We start from the raw sequence: 14103 nt of genomic DNA on the forward strand, positions 1-14103 counted from the left end.
CGCTACTTTTCTTAAGCCTGGGTGGATCTCAGGAAGTGATTTCATTGTCTAAACTGTAATTTAGAATTGCTGATCTTTCTGGCACCCTGAATCACTTTTTATTGATAGAAGGAGGAGGAGGAGGAGGAGGAGGAGGAGGAGGAGGAGGAGGAGGAGGAGGAGGAGGAGGAGTTTGGATTTGATATCCTGCTTTATCACTACCCTAAGGAGTCTCAATTAAAGGAGGAATTAAAGAACCTTTTAATGAGAGTGAAAGAGGAGAGTGCAAAATATGGTCTGAAGCTCAACATCAAAAAAAACTAAGATCATGGCCACTGGTCCCATCACCTCCTGGCAAATAGAAGGGGAAGAAATGGAGGCAGTGAGAGATTTTACTTTCTTGGGTTCCATGATCACTGCAGATGGTGACAGCAGTCACGAAATTAAAAGACGCCTGCTTCTTGGGGGAAAAGTAACAACAAACCTAGACAGCATCTTAAAAAGCAGAGACATCACCTTGTCGACAAAGGTCCATATAGTTAAAGCTATGGTTTTCCCAGTGGTAATGTATGGAAGTGGGAGCTGGACCATAAAGAAGGCTGATTGCCGAAGAATTGATGCTTTTGAATTATGGTGCTGGAGGAGACTCTTGAGAGTCCCACAGACTGCAAGAAGATCAAACTTATCCATTCTTAAGGAAATCAGCCCTGAGTGCTCACCGGAAGGACAGATCATGAAGCTGAGGCTCCAATACTCTGGAAACCTCATGAGAAGAGAAGACTCCCTGGAAAAGACCCTGATGTTGGGAAAGATTGAGGGCACAAGGAGAAGGGGACGACAGAGAATGAGTTGGTTGGACAGTGTTCTCGAAGCCACCAATATAAGTCTGACCAAACTGAGGGAGGCAGAGGAAGACAGGAGTGCCTGGTGTGCTCTGGTCCATGGGGTTACAAAGAGTCGGACATGACTAAACGACTAAACAACAACAACAACAAGGAGTCTCAAAGCAGCTAACAATCTCCTTTTCCCTTCCTCCCCCACAACAAACACTCTTTGGGGTGAGTGAGGCTGAGAGACTTCATTACAGTGTGACTAGCCGAAGGTCACCCAGCAGCTGCATGTGGAGGAGCGGAGACGCGAACCTGATTCCCCAGATTACGAGTCTACCCCTCTTAACCACTACACCACACTGGCTCTCTGTTCAAGTTCCGTTTCAAACCAGCTCTACACAAATTGTCTCTGCAGACTGTTTTAAGAGGCTATGGTCAATGCACAACACGCCTGCTGAAAGATCAAAAATGCACCTCCACTTTACTGCCTTTCTCTAGCATATTGTTTTAATTATTCAGAACAAATCTAATGCAATAATCCTTTGTGTGAGCTGTACAGCGCACAAAATTTGGCTTGCTGAGTTGAGGAAGTTTTGCTTTTGACTTGGAACATATTCTACAGTAGCTACACTTCTCTGAGCAGTGAGAAGTTCCCAGGCATAGTGCTTACCCATGTTTGAGGAGGTCACTCATGGCTGGTAAATTACAAATACTTTGGCTAATTGGAACTGGACAAGCAGCTTAACACTCCAATAGTCACCATGAAATGAAATATATGCCTTTTAAAACAGTCCCACCAAGTAGCCAAAGCCCAGCTCTATCTCACCACAGCTCTCCAGAAAGAGACAGTGACCATGCTAGAATATTAGTTTTCAGAACCCAAACTCACTTCTCTCGGTGTCTCTCTTTGTCCATTCTTACCTCTGCCTCAAATTGCAGAATTAACACATCTTATCAGGTCCAAGACTTTGACCAATTCTTGCCTGAGGGCAAGTAGTAATAGTCCTATTCACCCAGATCTGTTTGAAAACCTGGTAATAGTCTATAAATAGTGACACTCTGACAAAGAATGTTCCTGGGCTTTCACATTTTTTTGACCCAGATACAAGGTGGGGGGGGGGGTTCTGTGTAGGCCCGGGTGCTACTGGCTTGTTACTGCTATACTTTAAGGAGATTTAGCAGCTGAGAACATTCTACAGCTCTCAGTGGTGAGTGGTGGAATTTACAGCCTGTGCTAATCTGAGATCTAAAATCAATCCTAAATAGTCTCTGTGGCAGATATTTGCCTAAGGGGATTAGGAGGGAACATACTGGCATGCAACCTCTCCTGAGAAGCACTGTTTAAAGGTGGTGAATTGATGCAGTAAACATACATAAAACACAAGCAGGAATCCATCTGGGTCAACAATCTGGATTGACTGAACCACTTCTAAGCAAGCACAGGTAGGATTGGGATATATCTTCAGATGAGCAGACAGAGCAAGTGTGCACTTCATAAATGGTGTATAAATTGGCTCAATTTTTGGTTTGAATCTAATAGTTTGGAAGGAATTATATGTCTTGAAACATCCAAATATTGTAATAAGAAGACTAACATTTATATAGTACTTTCTGGCCCCCATCTGTTATTGTATGTATCTAGCCTGAGTTAGATGATCAGTTTACTACTCCCCACCACCACCTGTGAAGCAGCCAGGGGAGGCTTAGGAAGATGGAGAAATCTAGCTTTTGTCTTCTAGTCCTAAGCATCTGACTGCTGATATGCAGTATAGCAGGATATTCTTCCCTCCCCAGATTTTCCTCACAATAACTTGCCAAGGAGGATCTGGGGATCCCAGAAACTTAGGAACAGCCCATAACAACACCTCTGTAGTAGCTGGGACCTTAGGATCTGCCAGGAGACAGGCAGGGATCCCACCCTGCAGAAAGGGACCTTGGCCTCTGAAGAAGAGGCAGATCAGCTCCCAGGAACAACAGTGCCTCCAAGACCAAGCAGTGGTTCCAAGGGAGCGGTTTGTGCATACATGTTTTTGTGTATACATGCCACTCCCAGAATGCAACCCCAGTGCAAGACGCAATTGTACTGTACTGTCAGGGCCAATCTGGCGCTCCTGCCAGTGTATCCAGTCCCAACCTTATCATAGCTGTCAAGTTCTCCCTTTTTTAAAGGGAAATTCCCTTAAGCTGAATAGGCTTCCTCGCAAGAAAAGGGAAAACTTGGCAGCTATGAACCTTATTGCCACCTTCTTCTTCCCCAGCACTGCCTGCAGAAGCTACAGCAACAGTGGTGTCAAATGGGTGGCTGCTATTTGGACAGAGTACCTAACAGGGGTTCCCTGCCTCAGTTTCCCTCCCTTGCCAGGACTACAATATACTTCCTCTGCCTGTCTCAGTTTCCCTCGTGACCACACCATCTCCCCTCTCCTTACCTCGGTTTCCCTCAGCAAGTTCACAAGGTGTCCCTTCCTCCTCAGCCTACAACCCTACAAAAAGGTCAAAATATCCCTGCCCCCTTGCAGACCACTTTCTCTTCCACCTGCAGCTTTCCACCAAAAGTCCCCCCCCCCGCTGTCAGAAAAGCCTCCCCAGTGCCAGGAAGACAGAGCAGGATGAGAACACCTACAATCATTCTTAGTCTGTGTGCCTCTTGCACCCCCTCCTGGCTTAAACTGTCCTCACCCCATTACAACTGACAAGTGCAAATAATAGAGATGCTGTCTCAATCTTTTACAGCAACTTGGTAGTTATTTCTGTAGACTGTGAGCTTATGTTGTCTGTGAGTCGGCTAAATCACACTCCATCATTATAATGAGAAACTGGAGCAGTAGGTTCATGGATTATAGGTAGAAAATTTAACAGGATGATTGGAAACTTGGCAGTGTAAGAGAGGGGCAAGTTTGAGAATGGTCCATTGATGTATTTGAGGTAGAAAAGGGGCTTATATTGAAAAAAGGTTTATGAGAGACTTTGGCATAGACTCGGTTGTGGTTTTCCAGAAAGATTTCATAATAATAGCCTGGTGAATCAGGCGAATAACCAATCTAGTCCAGTGTCCTGTTCTCACAGCAGCCAACCACCGAAGTGCTTCTGCTTTGATCTAAAACTGATAAAATGAGGAAAGGGGGGAAGCGAACTCACGGAATATGCATTCACCAAATGTCAGCAGAAATAACTTGACACTTCTTTTCAGTTCTAATGCATAGAAACTGAAATTCTGTCCAAATGAATACAATTGGAGGAACTGTAGCATCATATCTACTGATAAAATAGATATAGTACTACAGCCTTGCAGTGTGACCAAAGGTTTAAACTCTATCACTATGTAATATATGAGGCACAGTAAAGGAGCCATCAACCCCTTTTATTCTTAACAAAGCAAAATTTATTCCCCCCTCCCAATGATTTGGTTCCTATTGAAATGGCCACAGATCAAAAATGATGGACAAAAGAGTGCTTACCAGGTGTTCAACACTTGACTCCAGTTTGCTCTATCAAGTGTGTAACAGAACTATGTTGCATTTGCTATTCAGGGTTGTCTCCCTGTTGTAAAATGTAAACACTTCATCCAGTAATGGATACATATATCCAGATCTTGACAATGTGGCTCTCTCTCAAAATCATGAGTTCTCTCTCAAAATCAGCAACAAATTCAACTCCCAAATTCACATTCAGGATATTTTTATGTCAAAACACACTGCTCAAAAACATTGCATACAAATAACTATAAAGTCACTTGATTCCAGATGATTATAGACTACAGAGTCAGGCTCACAAACAAAAAATTATATTTTTATGTTTTGCGTTTACTGAATTAATTTTTAAACGATTATTTTTCTCATTATATAGAGTCCACCAACAGCAAAATCCAGCTGTTGTTTTCGTATACAGATGGACACAACATTTGTACAAAGTTTCAACATCAATACCTATTAGTTTAAAATGTTTCAGCGTTTCACAGATATAATCAGGTACAGAATCAGTTCCCGCCCATCCTCCCCATCCCTTTCCTTCTATTCATGATTGCATGATTATGTGATGCTAGTTTCATTTCTTTTCTGATTATTGATTCATTTTGTTTTGTTTTACATTTTCTCAATAAAATTGCATGAAATGAAAATCTCTGAAATGTGGTAGAGTGGAAAGAGGGCAGGGGGCTTCCACACCATACATTTAAAGCACCATTGTATTATTTTAACAGTCATGAAGACTCATGGGAAATGCAGCTCTGCAAGGTCAGCACCCATAACAAAATACAATTTCCATGACTTCTAAAGTGGTGTAATAGGGCTTTAAATGTTTTGTGTGGATGTGATGAGAGAAAGAAGATAAATCAAGCAAGCAAGCAAGCACAGATTTGTAGGGGATTGAATTCAACGCCAGGCTTTATCCAGGAAATCCAGAGCTACAGCACCTCTAACAGTTGACTGTCCAGCCTGTGCTTGAGGACTTCCAGTGAGGGAGAGTCCCACCACCCCTCTAGGTAATTGCTTCCATTGTTTAACTGCTCTTACCATCAGTACATTTCTCCTAAATCACAAAACTTTATTAATTTGATTTATATAACTTTGAAATGACACTATTGACCCTTAAAGGGGTTTATGCTGATCAAGAAATATTGTATAGCATGTGGCAAAACTGAGACAATTTGTGGAAATATTAGCATCTCAGCATAGCTCGCTATTTACTTATTCTAATCACAGGCTGCCTTTACTCATTATTGCATAATTGGCTTCCACCGGTCTTCCAAAGCATTTGCAATGAAACTCTTCAGCCATCTGCAAAGCTCTATTGTTCCTGGTCTCTTCTTGCAGGGGTCTTGTTGCCTTCATTCAGCAGGACTGTGGTATAAGCCATCTCAATTTCCTCCGTGGAGCCCTAAAAGAACAAACAGACACCCCAGTACTATTTTAATTTGGTCCACAACATGGCCGCTTCCTGAGAGAGAACTCCAGTTTGTGAGGCACTCGGAGATATCTTAGATGTCTGCATCAAAGAAGCAGCTGCTCATGCGTAGGTTTTCATATGATTTGCACCCCTGCCTGATCAGTAATGCCCACATGCACACAGATTCTCACACACTTTGCTCCTTTAGGGCAGGCAACCATACCAATGCGTGGCCCATCCAGGAATGAGGCCAGCAGCATCCCCAGCATCCCCTGGGGCACCCTTTCATGTGCTGCACACATGAAGGCAGCTAGTTTGATCTAACTAATTTACTGTCTGCAACAGTCTATGCCATTTTTCATCCATCACAAAGGGGCTAGCAAACTGAAACGTAAATTTAAACAACAGTTAATCTGAAACTACCAATAGACAACAAAAGAAAAGAAAATAGACTTTTTTTAAAAAATGGAAGAGAAATAACAAATTAAACTAACTGAAGGTTTGTGCATCCTTCTGAAAGGAAGAGAATGAGTACGGCAGTTTAGGGGGAAGCTGCCCCCCAAAGTCCTTACTTAATACAGTAACATATAAAGAATACTAGAAGCTTTTAGAATGAGTTTTTCCCCCCTGCTTCGTAACTGGGATTACCAAGGGACTATTACAGTCCTGTTAATCTAGTTCGCTCTTACCCTCTTTGTCTTCTTTGGTTTACCAGTCTCCTTAGGACTGCCACTGGTTATATTCTCTGTAAAGAATGAGAGATGTTAAGGGGCTGAACATGAAAATAATAGAAAGCTCTTCCATGAATACACAACTTTCTTAAATGAATCACTATATTCCATTGTCTCTCCCCATGAACACCTAGTTGTAGCTAGAGTAAATGTTATACAAGGGTCTTACCATCCATCATCCCTAATTGGGTCTCATTAGCATATTCCATGCATACATTGTCCTTTGCTCCGTACTGTCTCACATTCTCAAAATCTGTCATGCTGATGTTTGTCCTGTAGCTCCCAACTGAGACCAAATCTGTAGAAAGGAGAGGGGAAATGCAATGCAGTTCTTCATCCACATAATGTGAACAAAAATGCATAATACTGTGGTAAATTGTGCATATAAATACATATACTGGTGAAAATAATGCATTATATCAGAAAAAAATGATTTGCAAAAAATGTGTACTTTATGCAAAATTGCATATACAGTACAAAACATACATAGTAGGAGAAATTTGCACAAAAATGTTGATGGATTTTCATGAGGACTTAAAAAAAAAAGCAAACTGATGTAGAAATGTGGATAACTGAACTTAAGACTGGGGGGGGAAATGAGACGTGGAGAGAAGCCAAAATATTGAGACATATCCACCCATCTCAAATTCTGAAGCAAGGTCCTCTTCATTCATTGCAGCTACAAAGAAAGCAAGCATAGAATTGCAGCCAGAGAAAATATTTGTGGGTTTCTCATGGGGCTAACAGGTAGAATTAGTGATTGTGCTGCTGTACCACCCATGTGAATACTTCATACCAGGACCATTACACTCTTATTCTTAACTGTGATCCAGAAGACAAAAGGATGCCAGTGTAGCTTCATAGAGTATATGTGCCTTCATGTGCATCTAGGCATTCCTGGCATGTGAGTTGTTTCTAATAATAATAATAATAATAATAATAATTTATTGTTTATACCCCGCCCATCTGGCTGGGTTTCCCCAGCCACTCTGGGAGGCTTCCAACAGAAAAATGAAATAAAATAATCTATTAAACATTAAAAGCCTCCCTAAACAGGGCTGCCTTCAGATGTCTTCTCAAAATCTTTTAGCTGTTTTTCTCTTTGACATCTGATGGGAGGGCGTTCCACAGGGCGGGCGCCACCACCAAGAAGGCCCTCTGCCTGGTTCCCTGCAATTTGGCTTCTCGCAACGAGGGAAGCGCCAGAAGGCCCTCGGTACTGGACCTCAGTGTCCGGGCAGAACGATGGGGGTGGAGACGCTCCTTCAGGTATACTGGACCGAGGCCATTTAGGGCTTTAAAGGTCAGCACCAACACTTTGAACTGTGCTCGGAAATGTACTCTAACAGGAGTTAAGAGACAAACAGAGACCCCAAGGCTACATGGAGTCTCCTTTTTTGGAGGTCTTTAAGTGGAGACTTGACGACCATATGTCAGGAATGCTTTGATGGTGTTTCCTGCTTGGCAGGGGGGTGGACTGGATGGCCCTTGTGGTCTCTTCCAACTCTATGATTCTATGATTCTATGCACCCAAGGAAAATGTTTCTGAAGTTCACCTCGCTAGAGTTCACAATATATTGTTTGGGAAGTGATAATTCAAGTGCTCAAATTCTAACAAAATTAAAATTATAACTCAAATTATAACAAAAAGTACATAAATTTAAAATTATATTCCACACAGATAAGAACTTGTATAGATTCACCTGAATGCTTGAAAACCTTGCGCTTCACAACAATACCAATTGCGACAAGAAGCAGAAACACAACTCCAAGGGGGACTAAAGTGGAGACCAGAACTGAGGAAGTTTTACTATCTTCATGGCTGAAAAAGAAGTTGAATTGGCATTGTAGTAACTTTAGAATGCATAGCCAGTGCATACAAATTTTTGGAAATAAATAAACTTGCCTAAATATTCTGTTCACATGGTCAAGCGTTTCTTATATTCTTATGATATTTTAAAGACATCGGGTACATTTCCAGAATCTATTAGTATTAGGAGCAAACTTTACATGCTTATGGTAGCTCCATGAGTTTTTCAACATGGAAGAGCCCCAATCACACAAAAAGGGGGGGGGTGTCTAATTTTGAAAGCAAAGGGACATGCAGGCGAGAAATAGAGGACTCTTCTACCCTTCTGCTTATCATTCTTCAGCTCAAGAAAAATGTCTAGGGAGAAAAGCTACAGGGAAGGGATGAGAACGGCCTCTGCACTCTTTCCCTGTGAAGTTCTTTTTGTATTTCAGATTGGACTCTATTTTTACACAAAGGGGAGCAGGCCTGGCCCTCAGCATGTGCCAACTGTCAGTTTATCTGATTGCTCAAAATGTATCTGATACTGTAAATTCAGTAACAAAATGTGACTTGCTGCTTCTTTTAGATCCCCTTGCTTCTCCTTATACAATGCACTCACACATCAGTGACTCACCTGTCTACTGGGCTTCCAACTCCAGTTGCCTCCTTAGCTTCATTTAAGGGAAGGCCCCTGCTTCTTGGGTCGACTTTAGGATTTATAACATCACTGGGTTCTTTGTCGGAACTGGAATCTTCTTTAGGGTTTTGAAACACTATTTAGGCATGTTTGGAAAATTGGGATCAAGCAACATATAAGAAAACAAAAAGCAGAAAAGAAATAAAATAGTCAGTGCCTTATGATAATGGTTGTATCTTGGCTTATTGCTTGCACACAGACCCCCTTCATTTCTGCCCTATTATTCACAATAAAACCAAGAAGGCTTTAATTAACTATACCGTAGTTTCTCATTTTGTCCAAAGAAAAGTTTTACTACCTTAGAAACGGATATTAAACCAGGATATTAAACCAAGCCTTGATTTAAGATACTGGATGATAGATTCCTGGTTTAGACAAAATGGGAAGCTGTTGTAAACTAACATTAATTACAGTATTGGCAATGGAAGGGCAAAGGGCTCTATGCAGAGGCTAAAAGAAGCATGCATGTCTCAGTAATCCACAGTAATCTGTTGTGTGGAAGTGCCTTTAAATGCTCCTGTTTTTAATTGTTGCCAATCTATGTTACTTGCAGAATCAAATTATAGAAAAAGTATCTTGTGAATTGTTTAATTGAGTGGTTTAAAAATGAATTATGGCACTCTAGCAAACCAGGAGCATAGCTAAATCATGTCATCCATGAAAGGCAAAGACCCACAAGCATGAATCTGCTCTTGAACTGCTCACTAATTATAATGTGTCAAGATTTTGAAGCAACCCATAATAGGCCTGGTAAAATGTGGACAGTACAGGATATGAAACCTGCTGTGTTGTCCCTCTGATCAGAACTGAAGCTCACCTTCTTGCACTTCCAGATGCATTGCAGTTGTTTCTGCATAGTGACTTCCACGTCTGACTCCACACCAATACCACCCTTGATCTGTTTGTGACACTTGGTCAAAGTTCAGCGACAAAATTCTATTGGTTGCATCACAGTTAACCACCAAGCCATTTTCATTTTGGGTGGATAAAACGAGAGGTTCACACCCAGTATTCTTCCACTTGCACCAATACTTCTCATAAGCAGCATATTCACATGTGTAAGAGCATGATAGTTTCAGTGGGGCACCGACAACAGCGTTGATCTCATTATCTATTACTAAATTGGGTATCCCTGTTTCAAAATAGGGAAAGCATTAGAAGGAAATAGGCAATCAGTAAATCACTTTAAATCAAAGACAGAGAGCCTAATTTTAGCATAGTTAAATGAAATAGCTGGTATACAATACAGTATATCACATCACACACCCCTAACTGGACCAGACCAGACCTTCCCAAGCACATATTCCTGTGACAAATAGAATGCATGAACTAGGCAATTATGAATAGTGTTTGCTGCAGAAAATCCAAGTAGAATGTACTTTGGGTATTTCCCTTTCAACAGAAAGAAAAACTACTGTCCTGAGGATTCTGCACAGGGGGAAATGTGTTTTCAATGTGCTTCAAATATATGATGTATAGACAGTGGCAGAGTAAGCCGATCAAATGCCTGGGGTGGTGCACATGCCCTGTGCCTGGGGCAGGGCTAGCCGACCGTGGGACGGGGCCAGCCGCCTGCGGAGCGGGGCGAGTCGGGCCCCATGGTGAGTGCCGCCCGGCATTTTGTCACCCCCCCTTAGTAGTGACACCCGAGGCGACCTACCCCCACCACACCCCTCCACCCCTGTGTGTAGACAGCCTATCTTAGCTTCTTAAGAAATTAGCAGATGAAATTAACAAGTTATCTAGTGGAATGGGCACTGGGTACACATTTCCTGTAGAAGAAAGAAGTGGAGGAGGAGTACAACAATGGCAGTTCTGGACAAGCAGTTATCAGGGCAGTCCTATCTCTTCAAGGTGGTAAACAACAGCAACAATAAAACCAGGAAGTAGAGTTAGTGATTAAATTTCAAAATTGGATAGCATATCCTTGCCTTATTTTCTTTAGCAGAATCTGCAAAGAATTCCTATTCTGAATGTACCCTAATTAGGACGTGTAGACAGCCAGATCCACAAATTAGTTTATCTAAAACTATTTGCTGTGATTCTAAACAACTGGCTTTTATCTAGGAAATCTCTTTCAGTCCCATTCATCTCAATGTTAGAATTAAGTCGTTCTCTCTTACTGAAATTAATGGGAATTAAATTAGACATTTAATATGCAGTTTTCTTAGTGTAAACAACCACTGTGAGAATAATCTGACAAAGGATCAATACCCTAGTGGGTTGGGAAGGGCAGTCTAACCCGTCCCACCCACCCACCTACCCACTGCAATTTTTCCATCTACCCACCTCCCACACTCTATGTAGGATTTCCACTGCAAGAAAGTTTCCATTATCACTAATGCAAAGGGAGGGGGAGTGTTTTCACTGGGGTCTCAGGGAAGAAGTTATTTTCTTCTACCCAAACCCTACCTATCATTGAACCAATCCTGCTCTCTCACCCAGTGAATATTGCCCCATTTTTACAAACCAAAAACAGGCGATGTTTCATGTGATAATGCATTTCATTTCATTTCATGTCCAGCTTGCTCCTTTCTGGATTATTCTCATTATCTGCAACAAAGTCCCTTTGGAAAACAAGTATAATATTTAGGACTGATTCAGTTTGATCCTGCTGTGCTGTATCAGCTTAGGCTCTGCAACACTGAAAAAAAGAGGCATACAGTTCTGCTGAGAAGCACATTAGAGGAAACATGGTATGTTACCTTCTACAATCTTCAGCTCTGTTGCTGACCTTCTTTCCTCTTTTCCATCTACTACACACCAGTAGAACCCTGCATCCTTCTCATTCAGTTGGTTCAACAGGATGGTGAATGTTCCATTTTCTGGGTTATCATGCATCACTATTCTTCCCTCATAGGAATCCATCACCCACCCAAAGTCATTTATTAATGGAGTGCATCTGTTTTTTTCTAACTTGCACCACTGTTTGCGTGTATAATTCTCTTTTGGATCATAATGGCATTCAACAGACACTGATCCACCTTGGACTCCTCTTGCTACAGGTTGTCCTTTGGGCACCAAAGCCCCTGGAGAAAGAGAAGGCATGAAATCATTGCTGTTGTTGTTGATTTCATTTCTATACCTCTTTATATATTTAAGGGGGGGAATCTTAAAGCAGTTTACATTAAAATTATCAAATAAAAATATATAGAATAAAACATTATGGAATAAAGTCAAGTGTACATTCAAAGCAACATCATTAATGGGAAACTGAAATATTATCTTAAAGATTTCAAAATAAAACATTACAAAAGTGGTCCACTACAGAAGCCACGTTTAATAACATTTAGCATACTAATAACACCATGCTCCAAATCCCCAGATGATAGCTCCAAATGGTTTCATAGAGATGTTCTAATATAGTAAGAATGGACACTTGTGGGATTCCACAGCCCAAAAGCAATGGAGCCAATAAACATTCTCCTAGTACAGTACTGGACTACTTCTGCAGATAGGACCAGAACCACTGTAATACAATTCTCACTTCCCTGAGTTGCTCCAGATGAACCCCATAGACAGTGGTATCAAAAGCCACGGAGATGTCAAGGAAACCAACAGGATCACATTTCCCACTGTTTCAGTGCTGAAACTGGGTTTGAAACCGGATTGGAATGTATCTAAATAATCTGTTTCTTCCAAACATACCCATAGCTAGCTGACAACTACCTTCTCAATCACCTCGCCCAGTAAAGGAATATTAGAGACTAGATCGTAGTTTTCTAAAAAACCCTGGATCCAGAGAGGACCTCTTCAAGAGGAGCCTCCTTCAAGGCAGAGGGCATAACGTCCTCCCACAGTGAGACATTGTCCACTCCCTAGAGCCATCCAGTCAATCCCCTCCTAGTAGATTTTATCAGACATGATAGGCAAGGATTAAGAGGGCACTTTGTTTGCATTCAGGACTGCAAAAACTCCCAGTCCATTACCCACCTTCATAGACATGTAGATCCAGTTCCTTGGATTCTCCCCCTGCCCCATAAATCCCAGCTCCACAGAGATATGACCCTGAATCTTTCTTCTTTAACTGAGTCATAAAGATACTGAATGATCCAGGAGTCCCGAGAAAGCTCAGCAGAACTCTTCCTTCGTAGGATGGGTCAATTTTTCCATACGAGTCAATAACAGTGTAGCAATCATTCTTTGACATCTTGCACAGGTACTTCCGAGCACTTGCATATTGCGCACCCAAGTCACAGTTCACAGTCACTGATCCATACTGCTCAACATAAATGAGTTGAGCTTCATCAGGAACTGTTGAATCTATAGTAAGGAGACATAGCTTTACCATTTCTCCATCTTCCATTTTACAATCTCATGCTGTTCTGCATTGCACTATATATTGCTCCATGGTTCTACATCTTAGGACTTCCTACATTTATTCCATTAGCTTCCCCCCTCCCCCAAAAAAGTAATTAAACAGTTGGAGACTTCAAGGACTTTCTCCCTCCCCATCTACAACTGTTAGTGTCAAGAAGTGACATTATTACCACTGTGTTCCCTCCCCTTCATACTCACTTGCCTTCCCATCCACAGCTCATATGCATTCAGAATTTGTTTGTCCCACAATAAAACAATAAGATTATTTAGTTATGCAGAGGATGAAGCAGGAAAAAGCGGAAACTAAAAATCTCATCTTCCAATAAGCCATAGATAGGTTGGATATTTGTAGCTTGCTTCTTACAGAAAATAAAGTAGCATTATATATTTACCTTCGGAAACATCCAGCTTCACTCTGAAAGACAGTCCATTGTCATTTAGTGAAACACCACATTTGTACATCCCCATGTCTCCCCTTCTCAGCTCTGATATTAATATAGTGAATATGCCATTCTCTGGAAAGTCTGTTATTAAGGCTCTGCCTTTGAATTCTCTGGCAACATAGCCATTGCTAGAAATGATGGTTGAACATTGCCGTGTTGATTCCTTGCACCAGTACTTCCTGCTGTGTCTATTCACACTAGTGGGAGGGTAAAAGCATTTCACGGTAACTGAGCCGCCAAGCAAGCCAGTCACCTGCCGTGGTCCAAATATGGGACTTGAAGTTAAAACTGAAAAGGGAAACAAACAGTGCACATCACTAGCTGCCACTGCATCACTAAAATAAAAGCTGAAATTATGGAGAGTGTCAAACTACAAGCCTTAAATAAGATTGAGCCCCTGCCATATGCAGTTTGTGTGATCTGCTTA

The 14103-nt window shown here is 41.6% G+C and overlaps 1 protein-coding gene across 6 annotated transcripts in view; it reads right to left on the bottom strand.

Moving 5' to 3' along the window:
• Positions 1–3859: 3859 nt before the first annotated feature.
• PIGR (polymeric immunoglobulin receptor) overlaps positions 3860–14103 on the bottom strand; it is a 28120-nt gene continuing 17876 nt past the window's right edge. For 3 of the 6 annotated variants that reach the window (XM_035123131.2, XM_035123132.2, XM_060277135.1), the window contains 9 exons: positions 13626–13964; positions 12847–13176; positions 11619–11942; positions 9731–10045; positions 8851–8989; positions 8128–8246; positions 6594–6722; positions 6383–6438; positions 3860–5684 (listed from right to left, as the gene is read on the bottom strand). In XM_035123131.2, coding sequence (XP_034979022.1) covers positions 5595–5684; positions 6383–6438; positions 6594–6722; positions 8128–8246; positions 8851–8989; positions 9731–10045; positions 11619–11942; positions 12847–13176; positions 13626–13964 — 1841 coding nt within the window. In that variant the 3' untranslated portion in view covers positions 3860–5594. The remainder of the gene's footprint in view (positions 5685–6382; positions 6439–6593; positions 6723–8127; positions 8247–8850; positions 8990–9730; positions 10046–11618; positions 11943–12846; positions 13177–13625; positions 13965–14103) is intronic. The other 3 variants (XM_035123128.2, XM_035123130.2, XM_035123129.2) reach the window with 1 other exon arrangement.

This window comes from Zootoca vivipara, chromosome 7 (assembly GCF_963506605.1).
Source record: "Zootoca vivipara chromosome 7, rZooViv1.1, whole genome shotgun sequence".
Taxonomy (NCBI): Eukaryota; Metazoa; Chordata; class Lepidosauria; order Squamata; family Lacertidae; genus Zootoca; species Zootoca vivipara.